Source organism: Erythrolamprus reginae, chromosome 5, assembly GCF_031021105.1.
Source record: "Erythrolamprus reginae isolate rEryReg1 chromosome 5, rEryReg1.hap1, whole genome shotgun sequence".
Classification (NCBI taxonomy): domain Eukaryota; kingdom Metazoa; phylum Chordata; class Lepidosauria; order Squamata; family Dipsadidae; genus Erythrolamprus; species Erythrolamprus reginae.
Window position 1 is genome coordinate 115,948,187 of NC_091954.1, and position 20,226 is coordinate 115,968,412.

General features: G+C 44.5%; 2 protein-coding genes across 2 annotated transcripts in view; both read right to left on the minus strand.

Moving 5' to 3' along the window:
• The window catches only part of PSMD1 (proteasome 26S subunit, non-ATPase 1), a 130,284-nt gene extending 124,222 nt beyond the window's left edge, over positions 1-6,062 (minus strand). The window contains exons 1-2 of the mRNA XM_070753819.1: positions 6,005-6,062; positions 4,623-4,911 (exon numbers count right to left, since the gene is read on the minus strand). Of these exons, the coding sequence (XP_070609920.1) occupies positions 4,623-4,638 (16 nt within the window). The 5' untranslated portion in view covers positions 4,639-4,911; positions 6,005-6,062. The remainder of the gene's footprint in view (positions 1-4,622; positions 4,912-6,004) is intronic.
• A 2,705-nt stretch (positions 6,063-8,767) lies between these two features.
• On the minus strand, positions 8,768-17,153 carry C5H2orf72 (chromosome 5 C2orf72 homolog). The gene is made up of 3 exons (XM_070754259.1): positions 16,601-17,153; positions 12,044-12,145; positions 8,768-9,467 (listed from the first exon to the last, which is right to left on the minus strand). The coding sequence occupies exons 1-3, from the start codon at positions 17,151-17,153 to the stop codon at positions 9,376-9,378; spliced, it is 747 nt and encodes a 248-aa protein (XP_070610360.1). The 3' UTR covers positions 8,768-9,375.
• Positions 17,154-20,226: the final 3,073 nt, after the last annotated feature.

Consider the following 20,226-nt stretch of genomic DNA (forward strand, 5'->3'; position numbering starts at 1 on the left):
CACAATCACGCAATCAAAATTCACGCAGCTTGGCAACTGATTCATATTTAACGACGATCCCCTTTGGCAACCTTCTGATAAGCCAGGTCAACGGGGGTGGGGGGTGGGATGGGATGGATTCCCTTAACGAACACGTTCACCAATTTAATATTGGCAGTGCTTCACTTAACAACCATGGCAAGAAAAGTCATAAAACAGGCCAAAGCCTGCTTAAAAACTGCCCTGCTTAGCAATGGAAATTTTGGGCTCGACTGTGGTCATAAGTCATGGACCACCTGTATACACATTTCCATAGTGAGGAGAAAAAGAAAAAAGCACCCAAAATCCTGCAAGTTTACAAAATCTAGCTTCCTCTAGAGCAGCGTTTCCCAACCTTGGCAACATGAAGATACAGTGGTACCTCATGATACGAACCCCTCGTCTTACGAACAACCCGAGATACGAACCCGGGGTTCAGAAATTTTTTGCCTCTTCTTACGAACTTTTTCCTTCTTACGAATCTGCCGCCACCGCCGCCGAGAAGCCCCGCCGCCCGGCTGTCGCTTTTTGAAACAGCCGGGGAGCTTCCCAGCATCCTCCTGAACCCGAACGCCAAACCCAAACGTCCATTCGGGAGGCCGCCGAGAAGCCCCGCCGCCCGGCTGTCATCTTTTAAAACAGCCGGGGGGCTTCTCGGCGGCGGTGGCGGCAGATTGCACGGATTGATTTTACATTGTTTCCTATGAGAAACAATGTTTCGTCTTACGAACGTTTCGTCTTACGAACCTCCCCCTGGAACCAATTAGGTTCATAAGACGAGGTATTACTGTATCTGGAATTCAACTCCCCAGCAGTTGCCAAGGTTGGGAAACACTGCTCTAGAGCAGTGATGGCAAACCTTTTTTTCCTCGGCTGCTAAAAGACTGTGCATGCACACTATCACACATGCGCGAGTGCCCACACCCATAATTCAATACAAACATAGAAACATAAAAGACTGACGGCAGAAAAAGACCTCCTGGTCCACCTAGTCTGCCCTTATACTATTTCCTGAATTTTATCTTAGGATGGATCTATGTTTATCCCAGGCATGTTTAACTAATCTCAACTAATCCCCAACTAATCTCAGATTGTGTCCCCTTGTTCTTGTGTTCACTTTCCTATTAAAAACACTTCCCTCCTGAACCTTATTTAACCCTTTGACATATTTAAATGTTTCGATCATGTCCCCCCTTTTCCTATGTCCTCCAGACTATACAGATTGAGTCCATGAAGTCTTTCCTGATTCGTTTTATGCTTAAGACCTTCCACCATTCTTGTAGCCTGTCTTTGGACCCGTTCAGTTTTATCAATATCTTTTTGTAGATGAGGTCTCCAGAACTGTATTCTCTGCTCAGAATACTCGCTATTCACAATAACTCTCTGATGTCTACGATTCAGCCAGCTGCAAATCCACTGAACTATCCAGGGATTAAGTCCAATCTTCACTAATTTATCCATCAGCTCTTTATGTGGAACCGTATCAAAGGCTTTGCTGAAGTCCAGGTAGGCAATATCCACGGCACCACCTTCATCCAACACCTTTGTGACATAGTCAAAGAAATCAATGAGATTAGTCTGACATGATTTGCCTTCAGTAAAGCCATGCTGATTTGGGTCCAATAAGTTATTGTTTTTTAGGTGCTGATTTATCCTCTTTTTGAGTAGCGTCTCCATCATTTTAACTACCACTGATGTCAAGCTAACTGGCCTGTAGTTCCCAGCTTCTTCTCTACTGCCCTTCTTGTGGATAGGCACAACACTGGCCATTCTCCAATCCTCAGGAACATCTCCTGTTAACAGGGATTGGTTAAACAAATCAGTCAGGGGGGTAGCAATGACAGATCTGAGTTCTTTAAGAACTCTGGGGTGGATGCCATCTGGACCCGTTGCCTTATTTATCTTTAATCGTTCAAGTTCTTCTAAGACATCGGCTTCTAAGATCACTGGAGCTGAATCCGTACAGCTGGAAGCAATGCTATATCCCTCCATAGTATTATATTGTAAGGTGTCTTTTGAGAAAACTGAACAGAAGTAGCTATTGAAATGGTCAGCGACCTCCTTATCCCCAATGCCTGGGGTGAGCGAAAACAGTTCCCCCCACCCCACCGGAGGATGGAAACGACCTGTTTCCCAACTTCTGGTGGGCCCAGTAGGCTTGTGTTTCGCCCTCCCCAGTCTCCAAAGGTTTCTCTGGAGCTGGAGAAGGGTAAAACACACTCCCCATCCCTCCGGAGGCTCTCTGGAAGCGAAAAACGCTCTCCCAGAGCTTTGTGAGAACCAAATATCAGCTGGCTGGCACACACAGGCATGATGGAGCTGAGCTAGGTCAACAGCTTGCGTGCCAGCAGATATGGCTCCACGTGCCACCTGTGCCACCCATGCCATAGGTTCACCATCACTGCTCTAGAGAGAAGCACCTGAATGGCTGGGAATCGCCAGGCTAGCTTTTCCTCTGGACCAGGGCTCTCCGACCTTGGCCATCGGGATACGAAAACCATCATCAATATGAGTCAGTTGTCAAGCATCCAAATGTAAAAACGTGGCCATTGGGATGCTGCAACAGTCATAAGTGTGAACAACATAAATCACTTTTTTCAGTGCTGTTGTAACTTTGAATGGTCCCTAAAAGAACAGTTGGGAGGATTACCTATAATCCTGGCTAGAGGTCAACAGGTTTTGGGTTGAGTATATACTTCCTTTTCTAAACTTTTCAGTATATATCTGAGTAACTATTGAGTGAAAATTTGGGTGAGGGGAAATTTAGGGATGGGCGATCCCAATTGCAATTGTTAATACTTAATATCTCCTACTGCAGAAGTCTTCAACTGTGGTCACTTTAAGACTTGTGGACTACAACTCCCAGAATTCCCTAGCCAGCATAGCTTTCTCTCTTGTAATCCCTTGCTCTGCAGTCTCTTCACTTTAGGTAATAAAAAAAGAAACAGACACGACTGGTTGAGGGGGGTTCTAGGTTGGTTGGACGGGTCCTGCTGCCCCCCAAAATGGCCTAAAGGTGTGGTCTAGGACATGGATCTCTAACCTTGGCCATTTTGAGACTTGTGGACTTCAATTTCCAGTGTTCCCCAGCCAGCAAAGCTTATTCTCTTAGAATCCCTTCCTCTGTAATCTCTCTACTTTAGCTGGCAAGAGAAAAGAAAACAGACAGGTCCTGCTGCCCCCAAAATGGCCTAGAGCAGTGGTTCTCTACCTGGGGGTCGGGACCCCTTTGGGGGTCGAATGACCATTTCATAGGGGTCGCCTAAGACAATGGGAAATTTGTCTTTTCCCATGGTCTTAGGCACTAAAGATGTTAGGAACTAAAGCTTCTATTCTGGTGCCTTGGAGCCTATTTTTACAATCTGACCAATCAGGTGTTTACAGTGGGGGTGTCCTTCTGACCTTCCTGCCAATCAGCTTAAAGCTCTGATGGGAGAATTGGGGCTAGACCTATGGTTGGGGGTCACCACAACATCAGGAACTGTATTAAGGGGTCACAGCATTAAAAAGGTTGAGAACCACTGGCCTAGAGGGATGGTCTAGGACAAGGGGTTTTTTTCCTCCTACATCTAAAGCAGAGAGATTGCAGAGGAAGGGATTAAAAGAGAGGAAGTTTTGCTGGCTGAGGAATTCTGGGAGTTGAAGTCTACAAGTCTTAAAAGTGGCCAAGGTTGGTGACCCCTCTGCCTTAGATGACCCTTCTGCCCCCTTCCAACTCTACCATTCATGCCTGGCTGAGGAATTCTGGGACTTGAAGTCTACAAATCTTCAAGCTTTGCTGGCTGAGGAATTCTGGTTGTTGAAGTCCAAAAGTCTTAAAAGTGGCCAAGGTTGGAGACCCCTCTGCCTTAGATGATCTTTCTGGCCTCTTCCAACTCTATCATTCATGGCTGGCTGAGGAATTCTGGGACTTGAAGTCTACATGTTTTACAGTTGCCAAGGTTGGAGACTGCCTTACATCAGTGTTTCCCAACCTTGGCAACTTGAAGATATTTGGACTTCAACTCCCAGAATTCCCCAGCCAGCGAATTCTGGGAGTTTAAGTACAGATATCTTCAAGTTGCCAAGGTTGGGAAACACTGCCTTAGTTAGATGACCCTTCTGCCCTCTTCCAACTCTATCATTCATGGCTGGCTGAGGAATTCTGGGACTTGAAGTCCACAAGTCTTAAACTTGCCAAGGTTGGAGACCCCTCTGCCTTAGATGACCCTTCTGCCCCCTTCCAACTCTATCGTTCATGGCTGGCTGAGGAATTCTGGGACTTGAAGTCCACAAGTCTTAAACTTGCCAAGGTTGGAGACCCCTCTGCCTTAGATGACCCTTCTGCCCCCTTCCAACTCTATCGTTCATGGCTGGCTGAGGAATTCTGGGACTTGAAGTCTACAAATCTGAAAGTTTTGCTGGCTGAGGAATTCTGGGACTTGAAGCCCACAAGTCTCAAAAGTGCCCAAGGTTGGAAAGCCTGCTCTGGGGAGCTACCGAGGGATGAGAGCCCGGGGGCTGCAGGCGGGCCAGCCGCCCCAGCAAAGCTTCCCTTCGGGGTCCTGCCTGACTCAGCGGAAACGCTGCCGCCCTTCCCTCCGTCCGGCCGCGGCCTCGCTTACCGGCTGAGGTGATCATGGCGCCGTGGCGATTCCGGGCCGACTCAGCGCTCCCGGAACGGAGAAAGAGCGAAACGAGACGGAGCCTTCTTTCGAGAGGAGCGCCGCTTCCAAGTCCGTGACCAAGCGCATTCGCCGCTTCCGGAGCAACGCCGGAAGTGACGTTACATCACCGCGACGGCGACCGGTCCTTCTCTCTCTTTCGGAGCATCGTTTCTTAGCAACTGGGGAGAGGAGCGTTGGGGTGGCCTTCGCAAACGCCTGCTTGGAAAAACCTGCGTGCGTTTGAGAGCTGAAAGGGAGAGATAAAGATGGAAAGGAAGCGAAGCAGGTTCAAGAACAGGAGGCGAAGGGGTGGTGCACGAGACGGTGACCCCGAGGGGGATAAAAAACGTCGGTGAAGCTAGAGCAGAGGTAGGCAGAGTTGGCTCTTCTATGACTTGTGGACTTCAACTCCCAGAATTCCCGAGGCAATCATACTAGCTGAGGAATTCTGGGGATTGAAGTCCACATGACGTAGAAGACCTTGGCCTACCTCTGAGCAAGACCTGTTGGATGTCTATCTGCTTTGAGGCTGATAATAGCACAGGGGTCGCTCTCAAAATGGCTGGCTTGTTGTTGGGAAGCCAATTTCTGCTTTGTTAACAAAGATAACATACATCCAGTAATGGGCTGCTGAGGGGGGTGGGGACACAGTGGGGGTAGTAAGTTTATGCACTATTTATTGAATACTTACATTTTTATTGTCCGTCCTTCTCTAGTACCTTAGTTATAGTTATAGTTTATTAGATTTGTATGCCACCCCTCTCCGAAGATTCGGGGCGGTTAACAGCATAACAGTAAAACAATACATTACAAATCTAATAATAAAAAAATTAAATCCATTTAAGAAGGCATTAATAACATAATAAAACCCCTAACTATGCAGTCATACACATTCAACCTAATCTATCAGATAGTAAGGCCAAAAACATAATAAAAAAGGGAGGAAAGATGGTAATTATCCCCACGCCTGGCGACAAAAGTGGGTCTTCAGCATTTTACGGAAGGCGAGGAGGGTGGGGGCTATTCGAATCTCTGGAGGGAGTTGATTCCAGAGGGCCGGGGCCGCCACAGAGAAGGCTCTTCCCCTGGGTCCCACCAGACATTGTTTGGTCAACGGGACCCGGAGAAGGCCAACTCTGTGGGACCTAATCGGCTGCTGGGATTCGTGCAGCAGGAGGCGGTCTCGGAGATATTCTGGTCCCATTAGTACTAGTACCCTACTTTGAAAATAGGAAATACCGTAATTAAATAGTATGTTTTTACCCATAAACATTTTAATCATTTTAATCATGATCTAGAACTGAACTTTTATAGCAATGAAAGAAAATTGAGCTACTTGCCTAATTGTTCTCATACGAAACTTTGTGGGTTCAGTACAAAACCTTAAAATGTGACTGTGCTCCTCAACCAACAATGCTGTCTATCCTTTGTCCTTTTTGTGGCTATTCAAATAATGTGACTTAATCAACTGAAAAAGAGTCCAAGCACCTATTTGAAAACTTATCTTGGTCAGTAAGCCACTCCCACCCAGTCATATGACCTTTAAGCAAACCTGGCCGCATGATTATCAAGCCACTCCCACGTGGTCACATGGCCTGCAAGCGGCTCCTACTGATCACATGACCACCAAGCCACACCCACAAAATTTTGGCAGCCCATCACTGGGGCTACAATGGAACGACTTGCCTCCAGAAGTTGTGAATGCTCCAACACTGGAGGTTTTTCAAAAGAGACTGGACAACCACTTGTTACAAATGTTATAGGGTCTCCTACTTAAGCAGGGGGCTGGACTAGAAGACCTCCAAGGTCCCTTGCAGCTCTAGTCTGAATTCGATTCTCAGTTGTCTATTTCACCAACTGGTGAAAAGGTCCAGTTTTGCAATCTGTTTTCCTGGGTTGGTTTGTTTTAGGAAAAAAAACCCACTGGAGGCCGATTAGTATTTTGCAATCTCTTTATGTTGTAATCTATTTATTTACAAAGTTACAGGTTTATTCATTCTATCTGTACAGTCCACCCCAAAATTGGGCAACCTGGTGAGTTTGCAAGCAAGTCAAATACCTTAGAGAGAAATCAGTGCCTTAAAATTCTCCCTTGTCCCTCGGAAATACTCTCAGGACCCTTTTGTTTATAGTTGTCATTTAAGGGAGTTTGCTAACAAAATCCCAGAAGCCTGCAAAATTCCATCTTGGGGGTATAAAGTTTCTCAATGACGTCACAATTTGCAGCAATTCAAAATAAGTATGCAAGCTGAAGAGTTGTAAATGAATTTTGCCCCCTTTCGTGACATTTCTTCCCTGAGTTATTAAGTGAACCACTGCAGTTAACCTAGCTAGGAACAGGGTTGTTAAGTGAATCTGGCTTCCCCATTGACTTCACTTGTCACAAAATGAATCCAGGATGTTGCATAAATACAAACAAGTTGCCAAGCATCCAAATTTTGATCATGTGATGATGTTGCAACGATGGTCAGTGTGAAAACTGATCACAAGTCATTTTTTACAACGTTGTCATAACTTTGGATGTCACTAAATGAGTAGTTGTAAGTCAAAGACTACCTATCTTTTGCCTCCTTGTCGGATACTCAATATACAACAGATCCTGTTCCTAGATAGGAATCGGCCTTGCAACCATTTTTAATGGCCAAAAAGGTTTATAGAGGTTTGTTGGATAGCTGAATCTGCCATAGTTCCACTTATAAGCAAGGACAAATTGCTTATTGAAAACCAACAACAGCTGTAGCACCAGAATTCACATCTGTTCTTTAGGCTTTCTTAAAGGATTAGCTCTAAACAGTCATTGCACAAGGCAAGGCAGTTTATTCTACAGTTATTCTAGTTATTCAAAAGGCACAGCATTAAAATAAGTTCCACCCAAAGGCACAAAGTCCTTTTAAGAGAAGGGGGGGGAGTGGATATACTGTTTATGAATCATGACAAGCCAAATTCAAACATCTCACTTTAAAGCTTGCAATGAAATATGAATATCTATAGGCTTATCTTTTGATTTGTAAGTGTCAACTGCTCGTGTTTAGTGCAGATATATATCTCCCTCCAAGTTTATTTATCAACTAATTTAAACTTGGTAGGTGAATCTAGTCAAACCTTTGCAAAATGTTTTGGGAACCAACTTCAATTAAACGAATCCCATTGCCGAAGGATATATCCGCTACAATCTGTCCTGAACACCAATTTAAATTGGTAAAAAGCATTATTGGATAATTTGTTCTTATCTTCCTGTAATTCATGTAGCTGGATTTGCACAACCTCAAAACCAACTTTTTTGCTTGCTTTTGTGCCAAATGGGTTGAGTAAACAATGGTTAACTTCATAGTTAGTAAATAAATTATAAGTGTTTTATAACTTCACCCTTGTATGTGCAAGAAGTAATATGTGAGATACTTGAAACCACAAAAATTATGAAATGAACTAGATTCTCAATTGTTTTTCCAACTGTTCACTATGTGAGTATACTTATAAACATTCCCCCCCCAAGAGAGATCTCTCGGATAAACTATCTTACTACCTTGAGGCCTGCATGGTTTCTTTCTTTCTTTCTTTCTTTCTTTCTTTCTTTCTTTCTTTCCTTTTTTTCCTTCCTTCCTTCCTTCCTTCCTTCTTTGAATTGAAAGGGACCTTGCAGGTCATCAAGTCCAACCTCTACACCACAACCTCCGAAGGCAACTTCTGTTCCATTGAATCTAAAATTGTTTCAGAATGTAACATACAGAGGCCTATACATCTGCTTTCTACCATAGAGTATATTATAAGATAAGGGAGGTTAAGACCTTACAATCTCACCAAGGTTTTTTTTTAAATGATAAAGATACATAGGTTATAAAGTACAGCATTTGGGCAACCTTTTTCTAAGAGAGTGATAAAAAAATAATTTATTTTGTTAAAAAATATGTTTGTAAAAATGCATCACTATAATATTTATTTGCCTTCATTTGCAAAATGCATAACTCTTTATTTTGACAAAAGAAAAATATTGCAAGTTTTAACTATGCCTATAATACAGTGTTAAGGTAAACGTAACCCTGGGCCATTTTCAAATGCCAGCCTGGGAAATTCTGGGAATGGAAGCTCCTGCATTTGAAAATGGCCCAGGGTTCAGAAACAAGTTTCCAAAACATAGTAAGGCACAGAGTAGCCACAAGACCGAGTAACTGCGCATGTGTATCTTCATTAACAATGTAGTAGAACTTCTTTTTGCCACCAGAAACCATATTCAGAAACAAGAATAAGGTGGAAACTTTTTCTCAAAACATAAACAATTGTTTCTTCCTTTTTCCTTCCGAGCTTCAAGATTTCTAATCCCGGAGACAGGAATTCCAGAATGGAGGAGACAAATTCAATAAGAAAGAGGTAAGTCAGATACGGCAAGAATGATGGCAAGAAAGATGATCCATCAAAACTTTGGAGATAACAATGACGGGTCTCTAAATTATGAGCCTCAGGTGGTCCAGTGACTTTTATGAATACAATACGCATCTTGACATGCTTAAGAATAGAAAGAAATGCTTCTTCGGACAAACCAGCATGTCTTCTGCACAAATGGCTCTGGAACAAACTATCATTAAAAAAAAAAAAACCAGACAGGCTTCTAGCTGTTCCTTCACGGAGCTTGTAAGGTTTTCCCAGATTTGGATTTTTTTTTTACTCCTGGAAAGATAAGATGAGAAGGACCTGGAATCCATAAAACTATGGTCTGTTAGGTGTCTGTCGCGTCTGAGGCCTCTCCACAATTCCCGTTGGGTGCGATGTTTGCCAAAGCCATGGCTCCTTCTAAGCCTTGCAGGGTGTCTACATTGGAAAAAAGAGCCGGATAGGATAAGGTATTAAAAAGGGATCCTCGGTTTTACATACGTTCATTAGCTAGAAGTTTTTCTCGAACTTGGTTATTTTAAGAATAGAATGGAATGGAATAGAATAGAATTCAGAACAGAACAAAATTCAGAATAAAATAGAATAGAATTCAGAATAGAATATAATAGAAATTGGAATATAGAATAGAATAGAATTCAGAATATAATAGAAATTGGAATGAAGAATAGAATAGAATTCAGAATAGAATAGAATTCAGAATAGAATAGAAATTGGAATGTAGAATAGAATAGAATTCAGAAAAGAATAGAATAAGAATAAAATTCAGAATAGAATATAATAGAAATTGGAATATAGAATAGAATAGAATTCAGAATAGAATAGAAATTGGAATGAAGAATAGAATAGAATTCAGAATAGAATAGAAATTGGAATGAAGAAGAATAGAATAGAATTTAGAATAGAATAGAATTCAGAATAGAATAGAATTCAGAATAGAATAGAATAGAAATTGGAATGAAGAAGAATAGCATAGCATAGCATAGAATAGAGAATATACCGGTAATTCTTTATTGGCCAAGTGAGATTGGACACACAAGGAATTTGTCTTTGGTGCAGATGCTGTCCGTGTACATTAAAAAAATATATACATTTGTCAAGAATTATGAGATACAACACTTAATGATTGATGGGTGGACTTCAGCTCCCAGAATTCTCCAGCCAGCCTGTCTGGCTAAGGTTGAGAAATATTGACACAGAAGGCCCCCTTGAATTCATTGGGAAAAACTTACATGACGAGCAACCATATAAATTTAATTAATCAATAAAAATAAACACGAGATTTCTGCTGGTAAAGTACGCTGTTTAACTCTGCTTCAAACCAACTGGTCTATTTTTCCAATTAGCAGCGGACAAAACCCTGGCTTAAACCCTTGTGTTTGAACAAATCACAGTGGCCGGTATCCCACGGAATCAAACGGTGGAGATCACAATTTACCCTAAACCAGAATCAAAGTTTAGGTCTATTATTCTTATTTTTCTTACTTATCCTTTTTTTTTTTTGTAAAAATATCTTGATTGTGTAGCTAACTTGTACGCTATCTGTCTTAGATGGGCAGCTTTATAAATCTTAAAATAAATACATAAATAAACCAAATAATGCAATTATGGCTGTGTGAATTCATCTTTCAATACTAACTTTCTTCAGCCCCCCCCCCCCCACACACACACACCTCATTCCAGTTAATTTTCTTAAATAGCTTATGGTCCACTGCACAGGTGGTCCTCCACTTATGACCACCATTGACCCTAAAATTTATGTTGTTAAATGAGACGTGATTATTTATTAGATTTGTATGCCGCCCCTCTCCGAAGACTCGGGGCGACTCACAACAATAACAAAAACAATATAATAGTAATACAAATCTAATATTTAAAAAGTATATATAAAACCCCAACAATTAAAACCATACAACACATGCATACCAAACATAAAATATAAAAGCCTGGGGGAGGTGTCTCAGTTCCCCTATGCCTGGCGATAAAAGTGGGTCTTGAGTAATTTGCGAAAGACAAGGAGGGTGTGGGCCATTCTAATCTCCAGGGGGAGTTGATTCCAGAGGGCCGGGGCCGCCACAGAGAAGGCTCTTCCCCTGTGGCCCGCCAAACGACATTTTTTTGTCGACGGGACCCGGAGAAGGCCAACTCTGTGGGACCTAATCGGCCGCTGGGATTCGTGCGGTAGAAGGCGGTTCCGGAGGCATTCTGGTCCACTGCCATGTAGGGCAGTTAACTGGGTCCTGCCCCATTTTACGATCTTTCTTGCAACAGTGGTTACGGCATTCGTTGCAATTGTTCAGTTACTAAGATGGTTGTAAAGTGAATCACTTGACTTGTCAGAATTTTGATCCCGTGACCTTGAGGATACCACAACGGTTGTTAAGTATGAAAAAACAATCACAAGTCACTATTTTTAATGCCACCGTAACTTCCAACAGTCACTAAAATGAACTGTTGTAAGTCAAGGACTATTTATTTATTGGGTTTGTACGCCGCCCATCTCCAGGGATTTGGGGCGGCATGCTGTGTGTATTGGGATTGATTCCGCACGGGCAAATTCCGCTTACCGGTGCTACTGGTGTGTTTCCCACAAAGCTCCGCGGCCCCATCGCGTGCGCCCATGCGCCCTAGCAAAATTTTGCTTCTGCACATGCACAGGGAGTAAAATCACACGAGGGGACGTGCACATTTGGGAGATTTCGGCGGGTTTTTTGCTCCTGCACATAAGCAAAAAAAAATGGCCAAAATCTCACACGCCCGCACATCCTCTCACAAGATTCCGCTTTCTGCACATGCGCAGAAGCGAAATCTCACTCGGGCGTGTGCGCCTGTCAGTCATACGGAGCTGCCCCATTTTCGCTACAGGAACGCCGTCTCCTCCCGTCCAGGTAGCAACTCAAAACTGATTCCGCCTCCAGGTTAAAGTCGGTGACGGGAATGCCATGAAAATACAGGAGATGGTCTTGCAGCGCTCACGAATTCGTAGGCCTCCTTACCTTGACTAAATTTTGGGTCCCGGTGAGAATCCTGGCTCCTCCTGCCCCACGGAATGCAAGGCAAGAAGGCCGGCAGTTTCTGCTTCGGAGGCGCTGCCCCATCTGTAAAGCAAAAAAGGTCACGTTAATCCCCGATAAAGGAGCCGATTTGCAAGCTCAGGGCTGAAACGGGGGTGGGGGTGGGGTGTTTCCCTTGTTGCTCTTTTGAGGTTGGCTTGTTCTCTTTCAGACATTTCATGACCGAAGTAGATAACATCATCAGTGCTAGAAAGTGTTGTGACTGGTCCACATCCGGCTCAGCTGGTCACGGATTTCGAGGACCGGGAGAGGGATGAGTATTGGTATCTTAGGCCAGTGCTGTTGGCACCTGAGTCCACCTTTGCAGTTTTAGCCATGGAGGAGCCCCAAAAGGCTATGCAATATGTAGAATAGAATAGAATAGAATTCAGAATAGAATAGAATAGAATAAAGGGATAGAATAGAATTAGAACAGAATAGAATAAGAAAAGAATTCAGAATACAATAGAATAAAGGGATAGAATAGAATAGAATGGAATAAGAATAGAATTAGAACAGAATAGAATTAGAAAAGAATTCATAATAGTATAGAATTAGAATAGAATAGATTACAATAATTAGAATTAGAATATAATTAGAATAGATTAGAATAGAATTAGAATATAATAAAATAGATTAGATTAGAATACATCAGAATAGAACAGAATAGAATAGATTAGGAATAGAATAGAATAGATTCAAGTGTTTATGGGTAAAAACATACTATTGAAACATTTCCTATTTTAAAAGTAATTAAGGATCATACTGAGGTATTAGAGAAGGAAGGACAATAAAAAAACTATTAAATATTCAATAAATAGTGCATAAACGTACTACCCCTACCGCATCCCTCCCGTGGGGGCAGCAGCCCATCACTGCTTGTATATAGGGCCATCATCCAGGTTCACACAATCCCTGAATCCTACATTAAAGAACAATCTGGGTTCACATAACAAAAGAGAAGCCACGGGAAATCAAACCACGGTAACACTAATAATATTCCTCCCCACTGTATTAATTACTGCTAAGTGTCTAAAACCGGCTTGCTGAAACCATGTTGTGTGTGCACGAGGTTGTATATTGCTCAAAAAAATAAATAAAGGGAACCCACAAACAACACAATATAACTCCAAGTAAATCAAACTCCTGTGAAATCCAACTGTCCACTTAGGAAGCAGCACTGATTGGCAACCAATTTCACCGGCTGTTGTGCACATTCAACTTTGTATAGAACAAAGTACAGTGATACCTCGTCTTACAAATGCCTCATCATACAAACTTTTCGAGATACAAACCCGGGGTTTAAGATTTTTTTGCCTCTTCTTACAAACTATTTTCATCTTACAAACCCACCACCACTGCTGGGATGCCCCGCCTCCAGACTTCCATTGCCAGCGAAGTGCCCATTTTTGCACTGCTGGGATTCCCCTGAGGCTCCCCTCCATGGGAAACCCCACCTCTGGACTTCCATGTTTTTGTGATGCTGCAGGGGAATCCCAGCAGTGCAAAAATGGGCGCTGGCAACGGAAGTCCGGAGGTGGGATTTCCCAGTGAGGGGAGCTTCAGTGAAATCACAAAAGCAGAGAGGTCCAGAGGTGGGGTTTCGAGGACATCAGTGTTTTCACTGATGCTCCCCTCGCTGGGAAACCCCACCTCCGGACTCCCGTTGCCAGAGAAGCACCCATTTTTGCGCTGCTGGGATTCCCCTGCAGCATCGCAAAAGCACAGAAGTCCAGAGGTGGGGTTTCCCATGGAGGGGAGCCTCAGGGAAATCCCGGCAGTGCAAAAACGGGCGCTTCAGCTGGCAAAAGGGGTGAGTTTTGGGCTTGCACGCATTAATCGCTTTTCCATTGATTCCTATGGGAAACATTGTTTCGTCTTACAAACTTTTCACCTTAAGAACCTCATCCCGGAACCAATTAAGTTTGTAAGACAAGGTATCACTGTATTCAGTAAGAGTATTTCATTCATTCAGATCTTGGAGTCTGCCCTTTATTTTGGGGGGGCAGTGTATGCCACACAAGGCAATGTCTAGAATCCCAATAAGCCAAATCATCGAAACGACATTCTCTCTGGATTTAAAAGTGCAAATTCTGCGTTCGGCTTCATCCAAAGTTGATGCCGTCTTATTTTGACACATAGGATGCGTCATGGAGACCCCAAGCGCAGTGGATGATGGGACTGAGAATTCTGCAGGCTCAAAAAATAGCATTTTTTGCCCTCTGGAACCAACTTCCCCCAGAGATTAGAACGGCCCCCACCCTCCTTGTCTTTCGCAAATTACTTAAGACCCACTTTTGTCACCAGGCATGGGGGAGTTAAGTTATCCTTTTCCCCTAGGCTATTACAAGTTATGCATGGTATGTTTGTGTGTATGTTTGGTTTTTTATAATAAGGGGTTTTTAGTTGTTTTTATTAATTGGATTGTTCATGTTGTTTTACCATTGTGGTCAGCTGCCCCAAGTCTGCGGAGAGGGGCGGCATACAAATCCAATTAATAATAATAATAATAATAATAATAATAATAATAATAATAATAATTATTATTATTATTATTATTATTATTATTATTATTATTATTAATCAGAAAACGGTTCTGAAAACTTGCTGGCTTCAAAACTCATGGACTTCGACTTTCAGAATTCCAGACGCCCAGCTAGCTAATGGTTAATCCATGGCTTATTAAACCCTGGTTATGGAAGACCACACAACACATGGACGAGACAAACCCATTTCAACCTGTCCCATCCAGGCCCTCGATGACTCCACAACAACGGAGGAGACTTTCAAAGATCTCCACTCCTAAATACATTATCTTGCAGGCAACGTTAAAATAATAAATAAATTTAAAGCTGCATCCTGAATGTCAACTGGGCTGTTTCCCTCCGCACGCCTATGGGAAACGTGACTTTCTGGGGGTCAAGGTATTTCCTGACTGCCCCCAACCCAATCTGCAGTCACGCCCTCCACAACGACCCACTTTTTAAAGGTTCTCCACCCTGTGGGAAGCCCTTGCCCTCTTCCTAGGAAAATGAACTATTTTGGGGAGTGGTTGCCTTCGGAAGTTGTGGGAGCTCCATCCCCGGAGGCGTTCCAAGAAGAGAGCGGATGGCCATTGGTCAGAAAGGGTGCAGAAGGGTCTCTTCCTTGGTTGCAGGGTTGGACTAGATGCCCTCCAAGGTCCCTTCCAACTCTGTTCATCTGTATTTATTAAATGAGGCCAGGTCAGGAAACAGATTCCCATTGAAGATTAGACTCCTATTATAAATAAATAAGTCATGCCTATCTGAAATGATACAGGGGTCTCCTCCCTGACAGGGGTAGGTGGGGGTTGGACTAGATGCCCTCCAGGCTCCCTTTCAACTCTGTTCATCTGTATTGAAAATTAGACTCCTATTAAAGACAGTCACACACCTATCTGCAATGATACAGGGGTCTCCTACTTGAGGGGTGGGTGGGTTGGACTAGATGTCCTCCAAGGTCCCTTCCAACTCTATCAATCTTATCTATCTATCTATCTATCTATCTATCTATCTATCTATCTATCTATCTATCTATCTATCTATCTATCTATCTATCAGATTTGTATGCCGCCCCTCTCCGTAGACTCGGGGCGGCTAACAACAATAATAAGACAATGTAAACAAATCTAATATTTAAGTTAATTTAAAAAAAACCAATTTAAGAAACCAATCATACATACTGACATACCATGCATAAATTTTATAAGCCTAGGGGGAAGGGAAAGTCTCAATTCCCCCATGCCTGACTGCAGAGGTGGGTTTTAAGGAGCTTACGAAAGGCAAGGAGGGTGGGGGCAACTCTGATATCTGGGTGGAGTTGGTTCCAAAGGGTCGGGGTCGCCACGGAGAAGGCTCTTCCCCTGGGTCCCGCCAGACGACATTGTTTAGTTGACGGACCGGGAGAAGGCCCACTCTGTGAGACATAACTGGTCGCTGGGATTCGTGCGGCAGAAGGCGGTCCTGGAGATATTCTGGTCCAATGCCATGAAGGGCTTTGTAGATCATAACCAACACTTTGAATTGTGACCGGAAATCTCTATCTGTTAAGGTCAGGAAATTATTGAAGACAATCCCGCCTATCTGAAATGATACAGGAGTCTCCTCCTTGAAGAGGGGTTTGGACTAGATGCCCTCCCAAGGCCCCGTCCAACTCTGTTAATCTGAAGATTAGACTCTTATTCAAGACAGTCACGCCTATCCGAAATGATACAGGGGCCTCCTCTATGAGCGGGGTGGGTGGGGGTTGGACTAGATGCCCTCCCAAGGCCCCTTCCACAATTCCCTTAATCTGTCATTCGTCCCTCCGCTCTCAGGTAAGGACATCAAGGCATCCCCCCCCGCCGCCTGCCCAAACATGGTCTCGCCCGCCACCCACCCACCCTCCCCCGCAGCCCTTCTCCCCTTGGAATCTCCCCGAGGGTCATTTGCAAGAGAGCGCCCGCGGGCCCCTCCGCGTCCTCCCCAGCCCGTCGCGCACCTGCTCGCAGCTTCAGGGCGGCCCGCAGCGCCTGGCAAGCGGCTTCCCGGGCCGCCCGTCCGTCCCCGGGCCGGTAAGCGACGGCTTGCAAAGTATCCGGCAGGCCCGGGCGGAAAACCCTCCGGAGCAGCGTCTCCAGTTGCAGGCGCGCCGCTTCGGCTTGGGGCTGCCGCGGCGGGTGCTGCAGCAGGACCACACCGACCACGGCGGGCGTGGGCGCGTCGGGCAGCTGGGCGCGCAGGTCGCGGAGGATCTCGCGCAGGCGGCGCTGCTCCCGCGGCTGCTCCAGCGAGGCCGCTCGGAAGACGGCGAAGAGCAGCGCGCAGTCCCGCCACGCCGCCCGACGCCGCCCGACGCGCAGCCGAGCCTGGAGCCGCCGCTGCCCCGGTGCACCCGCCGCCGCTGCCTCCTCCGCCGGCCGCGCCTCCTCCTCGTCGGCCAAGAGATCCCGGGCGAAGGTGGCCAGCTCGCCCGCCCGTGCCTCGCCCGCCAGCCGCAGCGGCTCCTGCCCGCCCGCCCGCTCCAGCAGCGCCCGCAGCGCCTCCGGCTCCATCCGGCCCCTGCTGCCCTCGGCGCCGCGGTCGCTGCCGCTTTTCTACCCCGGCTCGGCTGCCAGGCACCGCCTCTCGGGGAAAGGAGGGAAGGGACCCTGGGAGGGCATCCAGCCGGACCCTTCCGCCCCTGGGTCATTGCAGAGAGGCGTGACTGTCTTGAATAGGACTCTGATGATCAATGGGAGTCTTACTGTACAGATGAGCGGAGTTGGAAGGGATCCTGGGAGGGCATCTAGCCGGACCCCTCCGTTTCTTCTTGAAAGTTTCCAGGGATGAAGCTCCCAGAATGTCTGAAGGCGACTTCTGTTTCATTGAATGGAGAATAAAAAGAGTTGGAAGGGACCCCAGGAGGGCATCTAGCCAGACCCCTTCGTGCCCCCATCGAGGAGGAGACCCTGGGTCATTGCACATAGGGGGCACTGTCTTGAATAGGACTCTAATTATCAATGGGAGTCGTTTCCTGACCTGGTACAAGTAGTGTACAGATGAACAGAGTTGGAAGGGACCCTGGGAGGGCATCTAGTCGGACCCCACAATCAAGCAGGAAACCCTACTGCACCATTTCTCACCCACGGTGGTCTGGTCTCTTCTTGAAAGTTTCCAGGTGATGAAGCTCCCACAACCGCCGAAGGAAACTTCTGTTCCATTGAATCTTTCTTTCTTTCCTTCTTCCTTCCTTCCACAACCTCCGAAGGCAATTTCTGTTCCATTGAATCTTTCTTTCCTTCTTCCTTCCTTCCTTCCTTCCTTGATTCCTTCCTTCCTTCCATCCTTCCTTTCTTTCTTCCTTCCATTTTATCTTAGGATGGATTATGTTTATCCCGTGTGTGTTTAAATTCAGTTCCTATGGATTGACCAACCACGTCTGCTGGAAGTTTGCTCCAAACATCTACTGCTCTTTCAGTAAAATAATATTTTCTCACGTTGCTTCTGGTCTTTCCCCCAACTAACCTCAGATTGTGTCCCCTTGTTCTTGGGTTCACTTTCCTATTAAAAACACTTCCCTCCTAAACCTTATTTAACCCTTTAACATATTTAAATGTTTCCATCATGTCCCCCCTTTTCCTTCTGTCCTCCAGACTCTACAGATTGAGTCCATTAAATCTTTCCTGATAAGTTTTGTGCTTCAGACCTTCCACTGTTTTTGTAGCCCGTCTTTGGACCCATTCAATTTGATCCATAACTTTTTGTAGGTGAGGTCTCCAGAACTGGACACAGTCTTCCAAATGGGCTCTCAGTAAATGTGGTGGAGTAAGACAGAGGGCCTATTTACACTTTGGGGCTTAGTAAACGACACTGAAACTACCTCTTTCTTTTTTTGCCCCCTGCAAAACTTTTTGCAAAATGGACTGTGAGCTGAAATGTTGCCTAAACAAATACGGCCTTTAGCACTTCCTCCTCAAATACTCCGACTTTGAAAGGTTTCCTTCCCGATTCGAAAAAAACCTAACCTGCCTGTCTTTGGACCTTCGGCCAAAAGGAGAAACAGGGAGGATTAAGGGTCCAGCAGCCTGACCCACATTGCCATAAATTAACCCCCAAGACTCATTTTTTCCTCATCATTCCTACCACCCATTTCCTCCCATGTTGACTGTATGGCTGTAACTTGTTGCTTATATCCTAAGATTTTTATTAATATTGCTTCTTCATTGCTTATTTGACCCCTATGACAATCATTATGTGTCGTACCACATGATTCTTGACAAATGTATATTTTATTTTATGTACGCTGAGAGCATATGCACCAAAACAAATTCCTTGTGTGTCCAATCACACTTGGCCAATAAAATTCTATTCTATTTATTTATTACTTATTTATTATTTGGATTTCTGGACCGCCTTTCTCAGTATTCTCAGGTTGGCTTACAAAACAAGAATACACCGCTCAAAAAAAATATGAAAGGAACACTTAAACAACACAATATAACTCCAAGTAAATCAAACTTCTGTGAAATCCAACTGTCCACTTAGGAAGCAACACTGATTGACAATCAATTTCACCTGCTCTTGTGCACATTCAACTTTGTACAGAACAAAGGATTCAATGAGAATATGTCATTCATTCAGATCGAGGATGTGTTATTTGAATGTATAGAAGTAGAACATGTAAGAAACCCAAATGGTAAAACTCATTGAAATCTAATCTAAAACCCCCAGTTATTAAAAAAACAACAATACCCTACACAACTAGACTTACAATCTTAGGTTTAGAAAGCTTAGAACTACGTCGCCTTTCACACCACGTAAGCATAGCCCATAAAATCATCTGCCACAACGTTCTTCCCGTCAACAACTACTTCAGCTTCAACCACAACAACACACGAGCACACAAGAGATACAAACTCAAAGTACAGTATACCGCTCCAAACTCGACTGCAGGAAGTACGACTTTAGTAATCGAGTGGTTGATGCCTGGAACTCACTACCTGACTGTAGTATCATCACCCCCAAAACGTGACCCTTAGACTGTCCACTGTTGACCTCTCCCGATTCCTAAGAGGTCAGTAAGGGGCGTGCATAAGTGCAGTAGTGTGCCTTTCGTCCCCTGTCCAATTGTCTTTCCTTTATCTCATATATCATATATATTTTCTTCTTTTCATATATCTTCTCCTCTATTTTCACTTTTATCCTTATAGAGAGGACAGCTAAACCAGGGATGCCTCCAAAAAGGTCAAAAAAGTCAAAATGGCTGCACTATGGTCTGGGGTGAACCTTAGCCTGTTTTTACAATGCAGTTGAGAACCTAAGAATCCAAAAGAGGGGGGCAACCAGAGGTCGCTATTCTGACCCCCCTCCCCCAACTTGCCTTTCACCCAGTTCTGATTTAAGAGGCTGCTCTTAAAAACTCCCATTTTTAAAAAAATCTTTAACCTTGACACCAATCTTGAACATTCTTTCAAACGTCTGATAACCAAATAGACCAGGTGACCATAATCACCAAGGTCCACCTCAAATCTATTTACCTTTATTGATTAACTGCCCAAAGCTCAGCATGCTTACTTGTAGAGCTTCGGTGGTGCAGTGGTTAGAGTGCAGGACTGCCAGCTACTTCTGCTGATCCACCGGCTGCCA